The sequence below is a fragment of the Nothobranchius furzeri genome, chromosome 12, assembly GCF_043380555.1.
Source record: "Nothobranchius furzeri strain GRZ-AD chromosome 12, NfurGRZ-RIMD1, whole genome shotgun sequence".
NCBI lineage: Eukaryota > Metazoa > Chordata > Actinopteri > Cyprinodontiformes > Nothobranchiidae > Nothobranchius > Nothobranchius furzeri.
In genome coordinates, this window is record NC_091752.1 from 49,767,280 (window position 1) to 49,790,943 (window position 23,664).

Below are 23,664 nucleotides of genomic sequence, written 5' to 3' on the forward strand. Positions count from 1 at the left end.
AAATAAATTACTAATAAATAAATCCTGAGGCTCTAGCCATTTTCGGATGAAACGTTTTGCTTTCCTGTCGTCTTTTATGATTGTTAGGACTTCACAGACATAAAAAAAACATTATTTTCAAATATGTTGTGATATCAAAACAAAAGTAATGACTTTTTCTCTAAAAATAGACATAAAAAATAAAAGCTGGTCCAGGTGAGCACTCACGGTTGGATCTTGTTGGAGAATCGTTGTCGCAGGATGAGAGCAATCGTAGTGAGGACCATCATGGTTGTGCACATGGTTCTGACCCAACGTTCTCCAGAAGCTCCTTACCCCATTGAAAGGCTTTGGTGAGGTTTAGGGGAACAACCAGACTACCAGCCTGGTCCTGCCTCGGCTCTCACTCACCAGTGATGGGGGGGGAATTAGTGGCAGAGGATTAGCTAGGATCAAGGAGCGGGCCGGATCTCACTGGCAGGGCGAGGAGGTAAACAGAGCATGCTGTGCTGCTCTTCTGAAAATCTTTCTCTCAGCGTGGGTTTTTGGAAACCACTCAGCTCCTTCCAAACTTGGGAAATAGCAAAACATAACACATGGGATTTTGCAGAGACTCCTGCAACACCGTAGGTGCAAAGTTCCTCCAGTCTGCTATAAAAAGCTGCTAATCAGGGTACAAAGGGGAAGCATGGACGGCTAAGCCACTTATATTTGGTTCTGCTGACTGGCACTGGGAGCAGGAGAGCAGTAGGCCAACGGAGACAGTAAAAAAGGGCAGATTAAAAGGGTATTCTACGTTTTATTTAAAGTATACTCCATTACAGATACAAATGTGATTCCTAATGAAGGAAAAGAGGGATACAGTCCTCACCAGTAACTTTTAAAAATGTAGAAATGTTTCTGTAGTCGCAACATCTACCAAAGTGCACGAAACACACACAGAGGAAACATCTGTAAAATGTTACAATGCCTATAAAGGATCCTGCTTACAGTTGAGTTTCTACACATTCAGTAAAAAGGCACGCCCGAGTCAACTCTGACCTCTCGCCAAGCCCCAGGTTTCCCTCCGAGCCCGGTCTCACGTGAGTTTATCTTCACGAGAGAACAAACACAAGGGAGCTGCTAGGTTATTTTTACACTCTGTCTCTCACAAACACACTGCTGTAGCTATAAAAGAGCACAGTACTTGTTCCTAGTTTGGTATCTCTCTCTCTCTCTCTCTCTCTCTCTATATATATATATATATATATATATATATATCTTTACATTGTCCATGATTATCATAGATTATAATAAAACTGTATTTCCAGATTACAGTCATTGGATTCCTGACGGCTGCAGAGGAGCGTTCGCCTGAGCGGAGACGGTTTCAGCCGGTCGAGGCCGACTGAGGCGTCCAGCCCACCTCCTCGTAGACGGCTTTGAGGCTGCAGCAGAGCGTAGCCAGGAGTTTGGTCCATGCCGAGCCCACTGCTGGTGTCACATCTTCTGGGAATTCCTCACCCAGGACTTCTAGAATAACTCCACTCAGAATCTGAGGACAAACACATCCGGCCTCAGAGTAAATGTGTTTATTTAGAAGAGTTTAACACCAGGAAGAAACATACGCTTACATTAAATGTAGCAAAAACAAAATGCATGTTGTTTGGTATGGCTAATAAAACTGAGGTTAAGCTGCAAATAGATGGATGTGAATTTGAGCAAGTAACAGAACATAAGTTCCTTGGAATAATAATTGATAATAAATTAAGTTGGAAACCACAAATTAAACATGTATATGATAAGGTTGCGAGAAGCATCTACATTATGAATAAAGCTCGGCAGTACTTGGACTATAAATCACTCCATGTCCTTTATTATTCATTGATTTATCCCTATCTTATTATACTGTGTAGAGGCATGGGGTAACACTTATAAAACATCTATTGTACCCTTGTCTATCATACAGAAAAGAGCCCTGAGAGTCGTTCACAATGTTAGATTTAGAGACCACACTAATCCGTTACTTATATATTCAAAAATACTAAAATTTAAAGATTTACTTCAACTATATACAGCGACGTTCATGTTTAAAGTGCATAGGAAATTATTACCAAACAAATTATTAATGCTATTTATAAAACCAGATAACGTATATAATTTCAGACACAGACTTAACTTTAGGCATACATATTTTAGAACAACATTAAAGTCATTTTGTATTTCTGTTACGGGTGTAAGAGTTTGGAATAAGCTAGGTGGAGATCTAAAGTAAAGTCCCTCATTGCATAAGTTTAAAGAGAAGTATAAAAAAATTATACTAATTAATTACATGGAGGAGGAGGAAAAGTCGTAAGGGTGTTGCATTTGATTGTAATTGTCTATTGTTGGTGAACTGGGAGCTGTGAATATTGGAAGGGGGGGTGGGGGTGAAACATTAAAAAATGTAAATTTTGTTTGTGTGATTGAGGATAAAACATGTTATAAGAAAATGGCAATGACAGTGTAGGGAAAATATATATTTTTTGTTTTATCTTTCTTGAAATTTGATGGGGGGGGGGGGGGGGGGGTTATATAAGTAAGTAAGTTAATCAATTTCCCTCTGGGATTAATAAAGTATTTTTGAATTGAATTGAATTGAATTTGAAGTAAAAGTTTATTTATAGAGCGCCTTTCACAGATATAAATCACAAAGCGCTGTACAAAAAGCTACCAGAGCTCCTTTCCCTTCCTATAGACCCTTTTACTGTTAGTAACCAATATGACGTCAGCGAGAAAGCGCGCATAGCTTGGCAACAGAGAATGGCGTTGTGTCAGGCTTTATCAAGCTACGCTGCGGGGTTATCACCGGCAAATCTTGAATGTTATATTATTAAACTCACTTTAATGAATGGCAACAGACTCCCGGATCCCTGTGGCATTACGGAATGGGTGGAAGATGTAGGTGCGTGGCCAGATATCCAGTGGCCTGATATATATATATATATATATATATATATATATATATATATATATATATATATATATATACGTTTTTAGTGGAGAGGCCCAGTAAGTACACACGTGAGAAGCTACGGGCATACAAGTCGTTAGATGCATACAACTATGTTGTCTGTGGCCACGTACAGAAAGTAAAATATCACGACATAGACTCTGAGTTTTGCGTCTTGAAGGCAGAAGTCCTTCCTAGCCAAAGACAAGGACACAAGACTGCTATGTACGAGGCTTGGGTCATAGTAAACAAACCAGAGAACTACGTCTTCACAGCCAACTGTACCTGCATGGCAGGGTGAGTATAGCATAGTTTTCTTTTTTTAGCTTGCTCAGAGTACAATCGTGTTAATTTTTAGAGAAATACAGTTTATACTAATATGCAGTGGGAAAATACATATGAATTAGAATGAAATATTAATTTCATTTGCAAACCAGCAAACGCAACTTACTTTATCTAATAGAACACACGTTAACCAGCTTTCTGGTGTAATCTTAGTACATAATTACCTTACCTGATATAAAATGGGCGCTACAAACTCGAGCATTGCGGATCGTGTTTTCAGTCGTTTTCATTGATTCCTTTTGATGGCCTGCAGCCGCAGACGCCTCCGATTTTGTTGAAATGGATGTGCTCCCTTCGGAATTCTGTAAAGTTTCAGTCCACTGCTTGAAGAGAAGCAATTCTGGAATCCATACACGCAACAACCCGACATTTTTATGTGCTCAGAACTTAAAAAAAAAAAGGGTTTAAAACGCTGTTTTAGTATCGAGTGTGAATGAGGAAGCCTTCACTCTCGTTGCCAGGCTGCGTGCGCAACTTTTGATGACGTAGGTAGTAAAAGGGTCTATTGAACATGTTCTACATAAATATATATGCATATACATATGTATGGGTTTCTTTTTAATTATTTTTGAATACTTTAAATTGTCTATTGATTTACATGTTCAATAAAAAAAGAAGAACACGGTGGTAATTTTCTTAATGCGACGGTGGTTCTGATCAACCATCTTCATTCAAACTAGCAGTATAGATAATAACTAGAAAGTGTCTCTGCCTAGTTTTGTTCTTTTGGAAGGAAAACAAAGAATAACAAAATAAAAAAAATAAAGTTTTTTTGTTTAATTTTTTGTCAACCAAAAGTAAAATAACTTTATTGAACAAAATGAAAGGGATTAAAACGGGTGCTACAGCCAGCCACTAGGAGCCACTGTGGTTCATCTAGTATCTAGCTACTGCATTTATTTCTTCTGTTTAAATATTCACACTAATAAAAAAAGATAAACTTGAGTAATAACATAGAGTTTGACCTTTGGTGTAACATTTTGTGAGAGGTTACTTGACTAAAAAACATATATTTGTGACTTTTAATGAATTTTTTTGCCCAATCACTGTTTAAATGTTTATTTTAAAGCAATTATTTCCAATCTTTTAAAGGTTTTGATGTTACAAACATTAGAAATAAAACTGTTATTAATTTTTTTGATTTCAAATGTTTGAAGAACCTCAGTTTTGGGAAATGGATATTATTGAGTTGATTTAACAGCTAAAGGCCACAGCCGAGCTTAAAGTGGATTACTCTTAAAACTCTTAAGCCTGGGGCACACCGGAGGCGGAGCCTTGCCACGTCGCGCCGGAGATTTTGACACAAACTCAACCGTCGGTACAAACCAAGTGCCCACAAAGGACACGCTGCTGAGCGCTTCTTGGAAAGTTGCAGGGTGGTCACAGCATCACGTGGGACTTGAGAACAGAAAGTGGGAAGTGACTCCATTTATACTTGATCAGACTTGCCGTCGTGTTTTGTGAGGCTCGAAATTGAAAAATGGGTAAGTACGCTATTTATTTTAATATTTTAAGATCAATAGTACTTTAAAGTTATCTAAACTGCGGCTGGGTTTGTACCGGCGGTCGAGTTTGTGTCGTAAAGCTGTTCTGCGTCGTAATGTCTGTTGTAAAGTACTCCACCGTGTTGTAAACACCCACGGCGCCGCTTGAGATAGAACTGGTGCCTATCCTCAGCGCCTCGGCGCTCCTGGGACGCGACGCTTCCCGTGTGCCCACTCTCATTAACTATAACGGCTTCTATTCAAAACAACAGCGCGACCGCCACCGGTGTGCCCCAGGCTTTAGTGGTTAGTTTGCATTGTCATCAGTTTCATATTAATCTGGTATTTAGAAAGATTTTGTGATTGTTTGTGCTGTTAGCGGCTGCAGCAACAGCTAGCATCACTCCTAGAAATGATATAAAAACTTTTCTGCCAGATTAAACACAGAAAATATGAGTTAAACAAGTAAGTGTCACGTAAGCATTTATACAATTTTTAGACATTGAAATAATACTAGACAACCAATTGGTCTAGCCGTTAGCTTATCAATCCCAGTCACAACTCATTGAAGAATTCCAAAGAACTATCTACAACAAATTTCAAGTCTTCTTCTGTCAGTTTTCTTTACCTTAAAGTAGACGGGGTCCACGTTGTGTCTGAGTGCGTGGGCTTTCCCCACCAACTTCAGCACCGAGGCCATCTTCTCTGAGTTGTCAAGGTTCTCCACCAGCGTGTTGATGGCGTTCATGATTCTGTGAGCATGTTTCCTGAGCTGGGAACTCTGCTCCAGCTCCCTCGTGTCCTCAATGTGTTTGAATTGGCTGAAGTACTGCTTAGATGAGGGGAAGTTCACAAACAGCCTGAAAGAGGAGAGATATGGGAAATGAGAGATTTACTACCAACACTTCCCTTTTTCTTTCACCCTTCACTTTGAACCAGAGAAGACTAAACTATTCAGTTCTGCTTAATAAAATTACAAATTCTTGTTCAGGATTATGCAGACTGTATCCAACTGCAGAAGTGTGTTTTACAGGTGTGAGAAACTCGTTTAGAATAGATTAGACTTTATAGATCCCACAGCTGAAAACTTTGCTTGTCACAGCAGCATCAACACTTAAGAGAATAAGTTGAAGAAAAAAATTATAACAAATAACATTGAGAGGAGCCAGTTGAGGTGGCTCAGGCATCTGAAGAAGAAGAAAGAAGAAAATATCATTTCTATAGCGCCTCTCAAGATAAAAATCACGAGGCGCTTCACAAAAACAAAAACAAAAAATGTAAAAATTGTAAAAATAGAAAAAAAGCATTTTGAAAATGTTTAAAAATATATTTAAAATGAGCAAGAATACGCAATTGTGATTTAAAAGAAAAAATGTTAAGAAAGAGAGAGAGAGTGAATAGGAAAGAGGGAAATCAGTGGATCCTGAGGAAGGTGGAATAGGTGGGGAGAGCAGAATAAAGAGAGAGTGGTGAAGAAGGTCATACAAAAGCCAGCTTGAACAAGTGAGTCTTCAGCTGCTTTTTAAAGGAGTTCACTGAGTCCACTGATCTCAGGCTCAGGGGGAGCGAGTTCCAGAGTCTGGAGGCCACAGCAGCAAATGATCTGTCACCTTTGGTCTTTAGCCTGGTGCTGCACAACCAGTAGGCTTTGATCACTGGACCTCAGGGACCTGCTGGGGGTGTAGGGACTAAGAAGATCACCAATGTAAGATGGTGCTTGTCCATGTAAGGCCCTATAGACCAGAACCAGGATCTTGAAATGAACCCTGAAGTTGACTGGCAGCCCGTGAAGCTGGAGGAGAAGCGGGGTGATGTGGGTGTGTTTGGAGGACTTGGTCAGAAGCCGAGCACAGGCATTCTGAACCACCTGTAGACGGTTCAGGGAGGTTCTGCTCAGACACGTGAAAAGAGAGTTACAGTAGTCTAAGCGTGAGGAGATGAAGGTGTGTGTGACAGCTGCCCTGCTGCCACACTTCAAGCAAATAACTGTTAATGTTTTATTTTGAACAAAGGTGTTTGTTTCCATGGATTGACTGTTTGGGTGACTGTATGAAGTGCACACATTCAGTTACTCATCGGTTTTAGTCTGTAGGGGTTTGTATGATTAATATGTTTTCTTTGAGTTGCCAGTGGCCTTGGAGTTGGAGCAGCTGTAGCAGATCACTTGGCCTAATCAGCACCATTGGATCATACCAACTCAAGGGAGAAGATTCCTGTGTTTATGTATTTAGTTATTGTCTTTTGTAAATAATAGTTGGGTTTTGATAGTAATATGTTTTCATTTGAAGTAACTCAAACAGAATGGACTGATTAGTATGAATTTGTTAGCAGTAGTTTATTTATGTTCTTTGTTTACTGATGTCTCCCACCCTATTGTGTTGGCAGTGGTCTGATCAGCCACTATTTAAGTTGATCATGTTGTGTCTGTAGGAGGTTATTTTTTGTACATGTCTGTAGTCAGATCCTGAGTTTGGGTTACTTTGTTTCTACATCCATTGTCATGTAATGTTAATTGCTGGCTGGAACCCTCTTTGGAGAAAAGAAAAAAAGTAATAAACTAACATGTCAAGAAAATCATCCGTGCTCTGCTGGCTGGTTTATGCAAGTCCCTGACAAGTGGTGGCAGAGGTGGGATTTTGCTAGCCATGAGTACGTGTTGAATTAGTGAGACCCAGGGAAGAAACCATGCAGCGAGGCAGGGGCAGACGACCTGTGGAGCCTTTGGAGCCAGCTGGACCGGAAAAGCAGTCGGATGGTTCTGAAGATGAGGGGGCTGCTGGCCCTGCAGTTGTGGAAGCGGAAGGATCCCGGGAGCCAACGTTAACAGATCTTGTTGGGATACTTCAGGCACACATGAGCCAACAGACGGCCCAGAATCACATGTTGATGGAAGAGGCACGACGTCAGGATCGGAGGTTCCAGGAGCTTCAGCAACAATTTCGGCATCTGCAAGAGGAGCTACAGCCACACCCTCTCAGGAAATCTGATTCTGAGGAGCTGGAGCAAGGCGACGAGGAACAGGTGGCCGAGGGTCTCAAGACCATCAGCTCTCCAGGTCAGTGTCGTTCCTTCTCAGAGCCTAGACTGGAAAAGTTAACAGACACTGATGACATTGAACATTTCCTGATTACTTTTGAGAGGATTGCCGCATCCTGTAATTGGCCGATGGCTGACTGGGTTTTCCACCTTGTACCACTACTCACTGGGAAAGCCAGGAGTGCCTATGTGCACATGGACATTGAGGAGGTACGTGACTACGAGTCTGTTAAGGGAGCTATTCTCAGGAAATATGATATCAACCCAGAGACTTATCGACAGAGATTCCGCTCGACAGAGGTTGAAGTAGGTGAGACTCCTAAAGAGCTATGTCAGGCTAAAAGAGCTCTATGACAAATGGATCCACCCCCAAGGTAAAACTGTTAAAGACATTGGCGAAATGATTGTTTTAGAGCAGTTTCTTCGTATGCTGTCCCCTGAGCTTCAGGTTTGGGTTCGGGAACATGACCCTCCATCTGCGTCCAAGGCTGCTTCATTAGCAGAGGTGTTTGTCGCAGCAAGACGAAAAGGACAACCCTGGAGTTACACTGCTTGGAAGACTTCCAAAGAGAAGGATAATCGGAGAACCCCATATGGACAACCTCATTTCCAATCAGCAATGGCTACGGCAGGTAAGGGTCCCTCGAGGGACCTTCGCCCAGATGGGGTGTTTCCTAAACAATATAAAGAACCTATCTGCTATTTGTGCGGACTGCCAGGTCATACTAAACCTATGTGCCCCAAGAACACTGCTAAAACCACTCAACTGTGTGTTGTTCCAGCAAAAGGAAAGGAAAACCTAAAGGGTGCTCTACCATTACAAGTTACCAAAGTGGAAGTAAATGGGAGGAGTGTGGAAGCTTTGATTGACACCGGTAGTGTTCAGACACTAGTGGAAAGAACCCTGGTCCCGCATTCCCTTGTTAATGTGTTAGACACCATTCCTATCCAATGTGTGCACGGTGATAAGCGGAGGTATCCTACTGCCGACCTGTATATCAACGTTCAAGGACAAGTTCATTTGCTGAGAGTTGGAGTGTTAAACAGCCTTCCTTTTCCAGTGGTGTTGGGTAGTGACTTACCAATCCTGTTTGACTTGATTCAGGCTCCATTGAACTGTGCTGTGGTTACTCGCTCTCAGGTGAGGCAGAAGGAGGAGACACTTCTGCCTCTTAATGCGCTGCCCTTCTTCGACGCTGAGCTGGATGTGCAGCCTGGGAAACTACGCAAGTCCCGTCAGCAGCGGAGGCGGGAGAAGTTTCTACATACTGCGAGGATGTCTAAGGAGGACCTGATAGAGGTACCACAGGGTTTCACAATGCCTTCAAGGATGGCCCAGATGCAGCAAGATGATCCTGAACTATCTGAACTCATTCAGAGGGCCCGGGGAGATGAGAGTGGTGAGCACAAGGGCTGTGCTGAGTATGTTTTACAGGATGACATTTTGTATCGGCAACAAGGAGTACAGAGGCAGCTGGTGGTCCCACAAGAGGCACGAGAGATGGTGCTGGAATTGGGTCATGCTATTCCTTGGGCTGGCCACCTGGGGAAGCAGAAGACATGGGCCCGTATTAAACGCCATTTCTACTGGCCTGGTCTGAGGTCCGATGTTGCCCAATTTTGTAAAACATGTCCTGAGTGTCAACTAGCATCCAACCAATGCCCTCCAAAGGTACCATTGCAACCACTTCCTCTTATCAACACTCCTTTTGAGCGTCTGGGAATGGATATGGTGGGACCCCTTGAGAAGAGTAAGACGGGTTATCGCTATATGTTGGTAATTACAGACTATGCAACCAGATACCCTGAGGTATTTCCTCTAAAGACGATGAAAGCAAAAGCAGTGGCTCTTTCCTTGGTGCAGCTGTTCTCACGGGTGGGTTTCCCTCGTGAAATTGTGACTGATCAGGGCACTAACTTCATGTCTACTTTATTGCAGCAGGTGTACCAACTACTGGGGATCAAGGGGATCCGAACTACCCCTTATCATCCCCAGACTGATGGTTTAACCGAACGATTTAACCAGACTCTAAAACAAATGCTGCGGAAGTTCGTTGATGAAACTGGTTCTGACTGGGATCAATGGTTGCCTTACCTTCTCTTCGCCTACAGGGAGGTACCCCAAGCCTCAACAGGCTTCTCTCCTTTTGAACTTTTGTATGGGCATGAGGTGTGGGGACCTCTGGCTTTATTGAAAGAGACCTGGACTGGGGAGGAGAGAGGGGAGGGGCCTGTTAATGTGATCTCTTATGTTTTGCAGATGAGAGAGAGGTTACTGAAAATGACAACTTTAGCTCAGCAGCATCTGGCTGAAGCCCAAAGGTACCAGAAGCGTTGGTATGACAAGTCTGCATGGGAAAGGGACTTTCTACCAGGGCAGAAGGTCCTAGTCATGTTGCCAACCCATGAAAGTAAGCTTCTGGCTAAATGGCAGGGGCCGTATGAGGTGGTGAAACGGCTTGGGCCTACCACGTACGAGGTATGTGACCCTTGTAGGTCCCGTTCGAAGAGAGTGCTGCATGTGAATCTGCTTAAGGAATGGACACCCCGTTCTGTAACAGGAGCAGGTGTGATGTTGATCCGAGCAGTAGCAGAGGAGGAGGATGTTGATGACCAGTACATGCCCTCTCCATCCTCTACAGTTTGTAATCTTAGTCACCTGACCATGGAACAGCAAAACCAGATAAAAATGGTGTGTCACCCTCAAGTTTTTGCTGAGTATCCAGGGCGCACAGACATTCTTGAACACAACATTGTGTTAAAACGGGATGCAGTTGCTAAACGCATGAGCTATAGAATCCCTGAGCGTCTCCTGGGTTCCCTTAAGGCAGAAGTGGAACTGATGCAGTCCCTTGGTATTATTGAAGACTCCAAGAGTGAGTGGTGTAATCCTGTGGTTCTGGTCCCTAAGAAGGAGGGGGGAATACGCTTTTGCATTGACTTCAGGTATCTGAATTCGGTATCAAAGTTTGATGCCTACCCCACACCACGTATTGATGATGTGATTAACAGATTGGGAAAATCCATGTTCCTGAGTACCCTTGACTTGTGTAAAGGTTATTGGCAAGTGCCACTTTCCCAGGAGTCAAGGGAATTCACTGCCTTCCGGACCCCATGGGGCCTGTTTAAGTTTGCAGTTTTGCCGTTTGGGTTGCATGGGGCACCTGCTACATTTCAGCGGCTAATGGATGAGGTTCTGAGAGGTTGTGAAGACTATGCATGTGCTTATTTAGATGACATTGTTATCTTCAGTAGGTCATGGGAGGATCACATGAAGCACCTACAATCCATTCTGAGTCGCCTCCGAGATGCTGGGCTCACGGTGAACCCCTCCAAATGCGTGTTGGCCCGCCGTGAGGTAGAGTACCTGGGGTTTCGAGTAGGTGATGGGGTTGTTAAGCCCCTAGTCGCTAAAGTACAAGCTCTCGAGTCCTGTCAAACACCCAGAAACAAGAAGCAACTCAGGTCATTTCTGGGGTTGGCAGGTTATTACCACCGATTTATTCCCCACTTTTCATCTAGGGCTGCTCTACTCACGGACATGACGGGATCAAAGTATCCCAATGTCATCCAGTGGACAGAGAAGGCCATGGCAGCGTATCGAGACATGCAACATGCTCTTGGTAAGGAGTCTGTCCTCAAATGTCCTGACTTTGATGAACAGTTTGTTTTGCAGACGGATGCCTCTGACAGAGGTATTGGTGCAGTCCTCCTCCAAGGTCATGAGAATCTTCATCCAGTGGCTTTTATTAGCCGTAAGTTGTTCCCTAGGGAGGTGAAATATTCAACGGTGGAGAAGAAGGCCTTGGCCATTAAATGGGCCTTGAACTCTTTGAAGTTTTACCTGCTTGGCAGAGAATTCACCTTGCAGACAGACCATAAAGCTCTGCAATGGCTGCATCGTATGAGGGACACAAACAGCCGTGTTACTCGGTGGGCCCTTGCACTGCAACCCTTTCGCTTTTTGGTACAGCATGTCCCAGGCAAGGCTAATATGACTGCTGATTATCTTTCCCGCTGGAGCGGGGTAGCTTCTTAAGGAGGGGGGACTGTGACAGCTGCCCTGCTGCCACACTTCAAGCAAATAACTGTTAATGTTTTATTTTGAACAAAGGTGTTTGTTTCCATGGATTGACTGTTTGGGTGACTGTATGAATTGCACACATTCAGTTACTCATCGGTTTTAGTCTGTAGGGGTTTGTATGATTAATATGTTTTCTTTGAGTTGCCAGTGGCCTTGGAGTTGGAGCAGCTGTAGCAGATCACTTGGCCTAATCAGCACCATTGGTTCATACCAACTCAAGGGAGAAGATTCCTGTGTTTATGTATTTAGTTATTCTCTTTTGTAAATAATAGTTGGGTTTTGATAGTAATATGTTTTCATTTGAAGTAACTCAAACAGAATGGACTGATTAGTATGAATTTGTTAGCAGTAGTTTATTTATGTTCTTTGTTTACTGATGTCTCCCACCCTATTGTGTTGGCAGTGGTCTGATCAGCCACTATTTAAGTTGATCCTGTTGTGTCTGTAGGAGGTTATTTTTTGTACATGTCTGTAGTCAGATCCTGAGTTTGGGTTACTTTGTTTCTACATCCATTGTCATGTAATGTTAATTGCTGGCTGGAACCCTCTTTGGAGAAAAGAAAAAAAGTAATAAATTAACATGTAAAGAAAATCATCCGTGCTCTGCTGGCTGGTTTATGCAAGTCCCTGACAGTGTGGATAACTGTCTCAAGTTCAGAGCGGGACAGAATGGGACTCAGCTTAGCAATGTTCCTGAGATGGAAGAAGGAAGAGTGAACAAGAAAACTGGCTTGAGAATCCAGGGTGAGAGCTGGGTCAAAGGTCACGCCAAGATTCCTGACGAAAGGTTTGGTGTGGGAAGCAAGCTGACCAAGAGAGTCTCTGACTTTGGGAACCAGCTTGTCTTGGGCACAGATGAGGATCTCAGTCTTATCTTCATTCAGCTGAAGAAAGCTCCCAGCCATCCAGGTTTTGATAGAGCCTAAGCAGGTGTGTAACAGCAGCAGCTTAGACATCTCATGAGGCTTAAAGGAGATGTACAGTTGGATGTCATCTGCATAAAGATGGTAGGAGATGCCTTTGATGGTCAGGATGATTCCTGGGCGCCGCCCTGGTGAGGTTTTCCGGGCACGTCCAACCGGGAGGGAACCTAAAGGTAGACCCAGGACACGGTGGAGGGACTATGTCTCTCACCTGGCCAGGAAACGCCTTGGGATTCCCCCGGAGGAGCTGGCTCAAGTGGCTGGGGAGAGGGAAGTCTGGGCCTCTCGCCTTAGGCTACTGCCCCCGCGACCCGACCCCGAATAAGCGGATGAAAATGGATGGATGGATGAATAATAACAAAGGTACATGTTTATACACACAAGCAGTAGTCTAGAATTGTAACCTTTGACCATTAAAAGCCAGGAATAATAAAGGACAAACTTGGGTTTCAACATAATTCAGCATACTGCAAAAGACAGAAACACACTATGTAAATCTGGTATTTAACAAGTATTGAACACATACTGAGTATTGCATTGATGTTTTTGTGTACCAGGATAATGCCAGTACCAGTTAAACTGAGGAGTTCTACACCCTGTAGAGGGGATGAATGACCTACGGTAGCGTTCTGTTTTACATCTTGGATGTTTACGTCTGCCTGTGAAGGAGCTGTCCATGGTCTCCACAGTGGAATGCAGTGGGTGGGAGTATTTTTTAATGGAGTTATCTTCCCCAGCATCATCCTTTCACACATCTTCTCAACTGAATCCAGTGGGCAGCTCAGAACCGAACTAGCTTTGTGAACTAGCTTGTTCAGCCTCTTCCTGTCCCAGTCAGAGCTGCCTGTACCTCAACAGACCACAGCAGAGGGGATAACAGAGCCAACCACAGAGTGGTTAAAGGATTTTAGCAGCTGGGAATTAACTCCAAAGGACCTCAGCCTCCTCAGGAGGTGGAGGCAGCTTTGGCCCTTCATATACAGAGCATCTGGGTTGTTGTATCCACCACCTCAATGTCTGCTCCCTGGATTTAATCAACACTTTTGCAGTTGTCTCTGGTAGGAATGAATGTCTTGCAAACCATATGTGGGGCAAAAAAAAGCCCAGAATTGTCATTGATCAGCACGGACAAGTTTGCCGCAGCGAAGGGTGGCAGCAGATGGCAGGATTTGGTGTCTTATTTCCTGATATTTGGACATCTCGCCTCTGATTTAATAACAGCAACATTACTGTACCACTTACTCTGCAACATTGATGTTTTATCTCCACAAATAACTCAAGCCTGGAGGAGCTTCTGCCAAGTGTTTGAGTGGCTAATGCTAACAGTTAGCTTACGTATTTTGCTTTTTGCTGCATGTTAAACAACAACAGCCTCCACCGCGAGTCAAGATGGGTGAGTCCGTGATGGTTAAGTAACAGTGGGACGTAGATCTGTCAGACCTTTCAAATCCGAGAGTTTCACCGTCTATTTTGTATCAAGCTAATGCAGGAAAACTAATCAGAAATGATCATTAACAATAGTTTCCACACCTTCAAACACATTAGTTTAAAGCTGAATGAATCAAAATAAATGACTACAACCCTCTTTGTTCCACAAGAGAGGAGCCTGATAGCTACAAGATCTGCCTCCCATCCTAATTTTAGATATTCTGGGAACCACCAGTAAACCTGCAGTCTGAGAGCGAAGTGCTCGGTTAGGAACGTATGGAACAATCAGATCACTGATGTATGATGGAGCTTGATTATTAAGAGCTTTATATGCGAGAAGGAGGATCTTAAAATCTATTCTGAATTTAACAGGTAGCCAATGTAGGGAAGCTAAGACAGGAGAGATATGATCTCTTTTTAATTCTCATCAGAACTCTAGCTGCAGCATTTTGGACAAGTTGAAGACTTTTGACTACATTCTGTGGACTTCCTGAGAGTAATGAATTACAGTAATCCAGTCTTGATGTAATAAATGCAAAAACTGGGTTTTCAGCATCACTCCTGTAAAACGATTTTCAATTGTACCTTTGAAAACCTTTACACCACCATCAAATTCATCTTTCATTATTGAAGTTCTCTAGTTATTTATATATATAAACATCTCCATCAGAAGCAAAATGAAAGTGCTACAGGAACTGTAAAAGGTGAAGTTGGAAATGTACCATTTTACAAAGTGCTATGTGCTTGGATCAACTGGAGTTGTTTTAGGATGGCAGCGGTTCCCTTTTGACTTGGCTAAAATCATACTAGCCGTACCTCCAAATGAGACATTGTGTGACTTCTAAATTTAAGGACGTTCCTGAGAATGATATTTTAGGTGATATTAAAATGCCACGTGATCGCCACACTGCTTCGGTGTTTTATAAACTGTTTAATCATGGTTTAAGTGGGGAGTCTTTAGGCATTAAACTACTTTGGCAGTGGGACTTAGAAACAGAATACACAAATGAAAAATGGCTGAATGTCTTATCAGACAGTGGTAAATATGTGAAAGAGGCTAGAAGTAAATTTATACAGTACAAGGTGTTGCATAGATACTACCATACTCCTTCCAGGTTACATAAAATGAAACTAATGCCAAATTATTTGTGTTGGAAATTAACAGTGAAATAGGGACATTTCTACATTGTTTTTGGGAATGCTCTATGGTTTTACCCCTTTGGACTGATGTCCTGGAAATCCTGGGTGCTTGGTCTGGCATAGAGGTCCCTCAGACCCCGGATCTATGCTTACTGGGAGACAGATCCCAAATACCAAATGTTTCAAGAGGAACCTTCTGCATCATTACGGTCGGACTAGTTACAGCATCCAGGATTATATTAAGACATTGGAAGACTAAAGTGCGCCCTGGGATTGATGAATGGATTGCGGCGATGGTGGAAACAGCTGCTTATGAGGCCATGCTCAGCAACCTGAAAGGGGACAAGGACACAGACTGGAACAGCTTTTGGGGAACATTGAAAAATGTTACATAAAACTTTGAAATCTAATGCCGCACTGCCTGGATTTGGATTCCTAGCTGACTCCGAATTAAATATGGCTACTGGTCTATGTAGCTGTAATAGCTGAACCCGAACCTCTTAGAATCGTTGGTACCCAGGAAAGGAAGGGGGGGGGGGGGGGGGGGTGCACAAGCCTGCGTGCTTTCTTTAGTTTTTGTATGTTCTTGTACTTTATAAAAGTTCTGAAAATAACAAAAACTTTAATTATAAAAAAATTATACTAGCCGTTAGCCCATCAGTCTATGTATAAGGTTTATGCAAAAAAAAAAATTCTGAAATGGCAAAAATACCAGAAGGTCAGATACATGCAAGGAATATATAATTTATAAAAAAAATAAAGTCTGGGAACAAAGTATGAACTTGCCTTATAATTACCTTAAAATACAAATATCTAAGCATTATTATTTTTACTATTATTATTATTAGTATTATTATAACACTTATGGCTCCAACTGAATGGAATAAAATGCCCTTGTTTTGGTTTTCTCCCCCTCTTTTTTTGGGTCATGAGGTTAAAGATAGTTTATTTTTTATTACTTTAGGTGGACCAGATGTTCTTGCCTGAAGTATTTTCTTTAACTCCTTACTGTGATGTAATGCTGCCCGTTGATGTGGTGGTTAGTGTTGCTTCAGAGCAGGGCTTGATCTGGTTTGAATCTAGTCAGGGTGGAGTTTGCACATTCCTCATATATTTGTGTGTGTGTGGGTGTGAATGCATGAATGTGTGTGCTTGTGTGTGTGTGCGTGTATGTGAATGCATGAATGTGTGTGTGTGCATGTGTGTGTGTGTGTGTGTGTGTGCGTGCATGTATGTGAATGCATGAATGTGAGTGTGTGTGTGTGTGCGTGCGTGTGTGCGTGTGTGTGTGTGTGTGTGTGTGTGCGTGTGTGTGTGTGTGTGTGTGTGTGTGTGTGTGTGTGTGTGTGTGTGTGTGTGTGAATGCATGAACGTGTGTTTGCTTTGAGTTTCCCTCTTGGCCCAAAAGCATGCACATTAGGCTAATTGGTGACTCTAAATTGAGTCCTGCGATAACTGTCTTGACTTTAAAACACACTTAATATTCATTAGAAACTGTTAATAAAATGTTGAGTTGCAGAACTGAACGCCGCTGCTCATTAAGCAGCCACAGCTGTAGCAGCGGATCCACTGATTTCCCTCCTTCCTATTCTCTCTCTCTCTCTCTCTCTCTCTCTCTCTCTCTCTCTCTCTCTCTCTCTCTCTCTCTCTCTCTCTCTCTCTCTCTCTCTCTCTCTCTCTCTCTCTCTCTCAACACTTTTTAATCACAATTGTCTATTTTCTGCTCATTTTAAATATATTTTTAAACATTTTCTAAATTCTTGTTTATATTTTAAAATTTTTTGTTTTTGTGAAGCACCTCGTGATTTTTATCTTGAGAGGCGCTATAGAAATGATATTTTCTTCTTCTTCTTAAGGCGTCCACGTGCACATCTGGTTTCTGCACGAGACTGCGACTACCTTCTCTTCTCAGCTGTGGGTCCAGATTACAAACTCTTTTTGCTATTTCTGAAAGCAAATAATTGAAAGAAGTTTTCTTTAGTCACACCTCTGCTTGACCCTCTGAGGTATTGTAGTGAATTACAGAGGAACCAATAGGAACTCGCCCTTCACACCGTCTGAGAAAAGGGCCAAAACATCTCATTTCTGGCTTTCATGGAACCATTGCTTTTCTGTGGGATCTGAAGCTCATATCAGGAGTTGGACATGTGCAGTGGGGAGAAGTTAGTGTGACTTCTGAGGGCTTCAGGAAACGCTGGAGCACACCTGTCCCTTGTTTTTCTGCAAACTAATGAGGAACGACAGTGTTTAATCAATCTGTCTCGTAATTGCGTGACCTGTGGTTGCATATAAATAGCCTAATTAGAATTTTTTGTGGTCAGTGGACTCCTAATCCTTCCTTATCTTATTTCCAGAATAATTGAAGAGCAGAATTGGAAGACAGTTTCTAATTTCAGAGAGGGAGTGTTTTGATTTGCTCCTGTGGATCTTATCTGTTTGCCCCCCTCTAAAAATGACTGTGAATTTGAAGGATTAGCGTTAGCATTGAGGCTCTACAGAGTGACAGGTTCTATTTTTACTGCCGAACGGAAATGTTCCCAGAGCCACGATGGAGACCTGACGGCTGTGAAGTCTGTTTAGAAGTAGAAAAGTGGAAATGGATCCAAATTTCTTCTCCTCTGACAACATTTCATGAATGTGCTGCAGCTGAATCCTGTTATTCAGCCATCTGTGATGAATGCACATGCATACCGCTCTCCACTCACCCTCGCTCACGTTTAACCTCGTGCAATCAAATGGGATTATTAAGGCGCGCCGTGTCGTGCTGTGAATCTCGTCACACATGAAAAACTGTCAAAGGCTTTACACATCATCCCTGCAGATGGTTGACTTTTGCAACATCTCCTCTTCACAGATATCGGTGTTCACATTTAACCAGCGTGTGCAGGAATCCTCCAAAAGCAACAAGCCTGTTTTTGTTTTCCTGGGAGACTCAATATTCCCACTGATGGACTCACGCTGTTGGAGGGCGAATGAAAACACGACCTGCTCTCTGAGAGGTCTGAATATTATCTACCTCTGTCATATGATGGATGGATCAGGAAAACAGAGGGATCAGAGCAACAAGCTTATTCAACTTTATCTTGCGCAGAACTCTGGGGTAGAACATCCCATAATTTGGACTCTGGCCTGACTCAGATATAAATCTTTTCATTTTACAGGGAAATTAGGTCATCCAGGGACTGACGAGCAGCAGGTGCATGGCTATCACTGAGCTCAAATTTGATCAACTAAAAGTGAAGGGTCAAATGTGAATAAATGCAATATATATATATATATATATATATATATATATATATATATATATATATATATATATATATATGATTAAAATCTGAGATCCAAAACTACAAACTGCTGATTTTAATACCTGATCAGGATGGCCACTCCGACATCCTCACAGTTCTGGTAGACTTTAGCCCACGAGTCCTGGATCATCACCCTCTCCTTGTCAGTCAGAGGGATCGGTCTGTCCAGCTCCAGCTCCAGGTGGTCCACCTCTCCCTGCTTCCTCTCCATCTGGAAACACAGTGTGTAGTGAGCTGAGCACATGCAGCAGGCAGGCAGGCAGGGCTGATGACAGTGCCCCTCCCCCAGAATAAGCACAATTTCTACCTTTTTCCTTTCCGAACCTCTCTCTAAGTGAGAAAAGATGAGACTCAGTTTGGTCGTTGCCACTCCGTGAGGAGCTCTGCTCTCTGAATCTCAGCTGAGCGAGAGTGTGAGTGAGAAACCGGTTGAGAAAACACAAGCGAACGAGGAGGAGCCTCTCTGTGGAGCTCTCTTTTACATGTCCCCTCCTTACCCTCCACCCCCAGCCCCACTCAACCACCTTACCTTTTTGGAGGTGTTATTTGATGAAAAAATTGATGAGATTAGACATAAATCCCCAGTAGGTGCGCCAGATAAGCCATGCGTGCAGCCTAAGAGCGTGAACATAATATCATAGTAATACTATCAGAGGGTGTTTTTAAATAAGATAAAGCAGCACATTCTGTGCTAGCCCAGGGACCAGATTATGTTGGTGTGTTTTCAGTCCGTTTTTCATTAGTTTACAGGTTTCATGAGCATATACCCTCGATACACCCACACATGCACTCTCCAGCTGTATGGTGGCAGTTGTTCTCAGTGGGAAGGCAAAATCTCACTTGTGTTGTGTCAGTTCAAAACAAACACATATATATTTACATAGTTGTGCCATAAAAGGTGGGACGTTTTAGCCAGGAATCTAGGAATGTACCATCAAATAAAACGCAGCAAAGCAATCGTTATGCAACCGAAGCTAAACGTGAGGAGATGTGAGGTGACCTAGCGAACAGACCTGTGTTAAACATTGACACGCTTCTTGATAGCGAGTCAAACTCGGAACAAGAAGGACTTCCGGGTGACACACGCCCACTTGTGGAAAAATGTGCAAATATCTCAGCAAAAGCAGCTTTGTTTTCAGAAACAGCAGCTGAGCTATTGATGGTCAGTCATTACACACGAATGCTTAATATTTACCCTTATTACAGGGTGAATGTTTTCTCCTAGTTGGGCGTGAGTCTCTTGTCATTGGACCAAGAGATAGACCAATAGATTGGAGCTTAAAATTGTGGTTAAAAAGAAGTCCATAACTAGTCCTTCTACGTTCCACCCCTCGGCTATCGCAGAAATTTAAACATGAATGAAAGACTGTGATCCTTAAGGCCCGTATCCACTACTAGACATTCAGGGTAACTTTACCGGATCTTTGCCGTATGCATGTATCTCCATTTCAATGGGTCGGCTCAAAAAGACCCTTTTCCAGGCATTTCAGGAACTAACACAGTACCCGAACTGGGGTACGTTTTCGGAAATGGCCTGGTAGAATCACTAAATGGGACTTGTGATTGCTGATTGGTTGTAACTCAGTAGGAAAGGATATCGGCAGACATCACCAAAGAGTGCATGAAAAACAAAATAAGCTGCACTAATGCTGCTTTAAAATTGTGGATAGTAAATTTCCAACACAGAAAAATGCAATGGAAATCCGCCCACAACACAGCCACTCCCCCGGTTTTCAAAATGGAGTCATTTAAGGCGTACTTTAACAGAACAAAACTTTTAATGTTAATAATGTTATTGGATATTTTACTATCCGTGTTAGCTCTTGTGATTTTACATGCTACATATTTGAATCCTTCCAGTGTTTGCTCTGTGGAGCCCTCTGCCTCGGGACCAGTGGTCGGTGGCAGCGGCTGGGGCGCTCCTTGGGTAGTGCCCAGGTAGTGGTGGCGGTTGCCACCCTCCCTCCCAGGGCGCCCTGGATTGGTTTCTTGGCTGCTGCCATGGATCTGCTGCTGTCGAGGCGGATGGCTCCATTGATGGCGTGTCTTATTTACCTGTCCATTCTGGGTTCAGCCTAGTGTTTACTGTGGTCTTTTAATGTGTTATGCTTATGAGTGTGTGTGTGTGTGTGCCTGGGAATGGTTTGTGGATTTTAAGGTGAAACTGTCATAATTGTTTAAAGTGTGGGAAAGGGAGGGAATGTGGGTTATATGGGTCATTTGTATCTGTTAAGCACTTTGTGTTGCTTGCTTTGCATGAAACATGCTATATAAATAAAGTTTGATTTGATTTGAATGTCCGTGGGTGTCTTTTGGTGTTGATCAGTGACATCAGTCACTGTCTAATTAGTCGCCATATGCTGAAATCTTAGCAAAGCCCCGAAAGGCCCGTTTTTGTATGGGGACACAACAGCTGAAAAGACCGAGCCATCGTTTCTCCTGGTCACTTTTCTCCCTCTCTGAAATTTCCCAGAAGTTCTATTTTGTTGTGCTTCCTGACTCAATTCGGAATCATGCTTGGAACCAGGTGCAGAAACGGTTTTCCCTGCAAAGTTCTCACCAAAGCAATGTACGACTGAGGCTGCACTGTTACTAGATCACTTCTGGTAGTGTGTGGGAGTTAGGGGAGAGAAAACAGAGTCTCCTAAGAGGCTGCTGGGTGTGTGGTGAGTCTCTCAATCTCAGGATGGAGAAATGAGAGCAGAGAAGACTGGGGCAAGCTGGTGGAGTCCAGAGGATGCTGGAGCTGCAGGGAACAACGTGGAGGAAGTGTGGTTTGGAGTGTTCTCTCTGAAAAGACTGCAGACGATGGAGTTGGACGTGGGAGCATTAATGAAGTCAAGGGAAGGCAGACACAGTAATTTTGCCAAAAGCACAAACAGGAGGAGCAGAGAGTGGTTGTCCTACAGCTCCGAAACTGCTGTTAAGAGAATAAGCTACAGGAGCAGGATGGACCAAGTCAGGAACACCCCCCGCAGAGAGACTCACATTAGCACAAAAATACACTCACACACCAGAATCACGAAAGCTGTCTTCAGAAGATGGCTAAAGCGAATAGCTCCCTCATCCAGGGGGGCTTTAAGTGCAGCCTCTGCTCCTTTGAATCAAAAAGAGTCATCTCAGGTGGTCCAGCTGTTTGGACAGAATGCCTCCTGGTTGCCTCTGCAATAGAAAATTACTAATATGTTGGGTAGCCAGACTGAGAGTCTACTCCAGATATTGTTGGGTCACATTGTGGTTATTTTAAACAGACAGCTGCTCCTCAGGGCAGATCAGATTTGGTATAGGCATGTGCGTACAGCACCTGTCAAACAAAAAATGGGGCGAGGGGAAATAAAGGAGAAGCTGAAGAACACTCAGTGCTTTTACATGTGCACCTAAGTCAATCCATAGGTCAATCTAAAGTAATTAAACGGGAGCCTTTGTCCTAGTTTACATGGACGTCAGAAAACCGAAATTTTAAATGAAGTTTGTTCCACTCCGGTACAGTAGGTGGCGACATGAGCCATTTCTTGTCAGCATTCTTCCAATTAGCTTATAGCAACACAAATTGTAAGCAAACGCTAGCGTGAGTGAAGCATTTAATAAAAAAAATATTTTAGTCTGTTTAAGGCAAAAGTTTGAATTTTAATGCTAATTTCAGAGAGTGTGAACTTTAGAGAGGTGGAGGTCCTCAGGAGCAAGACGGATTGTTTGTTTAGAAACCAATCATGATAATGATAAATGACCCACATTTTAATAGCACCTTTCAGTGTGTCAGGTTCGTTGGCAGATCTGAAGCGTGACTGAGAGGATCTGTTGCCCAGACGCGGAGTGATGGAAATAACCGGCGTGGTTATCTCCTGAAGGTTTAGTTTGAAGGTTTAGAGGACTTGTAAGCCTGGAGACTCGGAACAAAGTCTGGTGAGAACGATGACTGAGCAATGAATGAAACGCCGGCACTTCCTTAAGTAGTGTCGGCGTGATGACGTCAGCCGCCACGTTGGTGGCAGGAATGATTGGAATGAAGTCAGCGGGAGGAGTTCATGACAGGACCCCTCCCCTCTAGGGACGGCTCCCGAAGTCCCAGGACGGCGGGCCCAGAAGTCAGTCAGCAGGGTAGGGTCGACAAACGAGCTCGTGGGCTCCCAAGAGCGTTCCTCAGGGCCGTACCCCTCCCAATCCACGAGGTACTGCCAACCACGTCCCCGGCGGCGAGCGTCCAGAATCCTGCGGACCGTGTAGGTGCGATCCGCCTCAACCCCGCGGGGAGGAGGCACCCGGGCCGGCGGAGGGTGGAGAGGAGAGGAGCTCACCGGCTTAAGCTGGGAGATGTGAAAGACCGGGTGGATCCGGAGAGCAGCCGGGAGGCGCAGATGGTAGGTGAGTGGATTGATGACCCTGAGGACAGGGAATGGACCCAGAAAGCGAGGAGTGAGCTTCCGGGAGCCAGCCGGCATCCTCAGGTTAGCGGAGGAGAGCCACACCTGGTCACCAGACCGGAAGACGGGGCCAGGCCGGTGGCGGCGGTGATGCTGACGGGCATACTCCGTGTTGGCCCGGGTGATGGCCGCACGGGCCCGGATCCAGGCGAGCCGACAGCGGCGGACCAGCGTCTGGGCAGCAGGGACCTCCACCTCGGGCACCTGATGGTCAAACAGAGGAGGCTGGTACCCGTAACAGGTCTCGAAGGGAGACAGACTTGTGGCAGAGGAGGTCTGGAGGTTGTGTGACAGCTCCGCCCACAGGAGAAAGCGGGGCCAGGTGGTCGGCTGGGACAAAGCGAAGCAGCGCAGGTAGCATTCAAGCTGCTGGTTAGCTCTCTCTGTCTGACCATTTGTCTGCGGATGATACCCAGAGGACAGGCTGGTGGAAGCACCGACCAGGCGACAGAACGCTTTCCAGAAGCGTGAGACGAACTGGGGTCCTCGGTCGGAAACCACGTCCTGAAGGAAACCATGGAGCCGCACCACCTGTTCCAGGAGCA

At 43.9% G+C, this 23,664-nt stretch overlaps 1 protein-coding gene across 1 annotated transcript; it reads right to left on the bottom strand.

The window, feature by feature from the left end:
* Positions 1 to 758: 758 nt before the first annotated feature.
* On the bottom strand, positions 759 to 19,262 carry LOC107376707 (cytoglobin 2). Its single transcript, XM_015945968.3, has 4 exons — positions 19,006 to 19,262; positions 18,761 to 18,909; positions 5,408 to 5,639; positions 759 to 1,513 (listed from the first exon to the last, which is right to left on the bottom strand). The coding sequence occupies exons 2-4, from the start codon at positions 18,907 to 18,909 to the stop codon at positions 1,349 to 1,351; spliced, it is 546 nt and encodes a 181-aa protein (XP_015801454.1). The 5' UTR covers positions 19,006 to 19,262; the 3' UTR covers positions 759 to 1,348.
* Between the last annotated feature and the right edge of the window lie 4,402 nt (positions 19,263 to 23,664).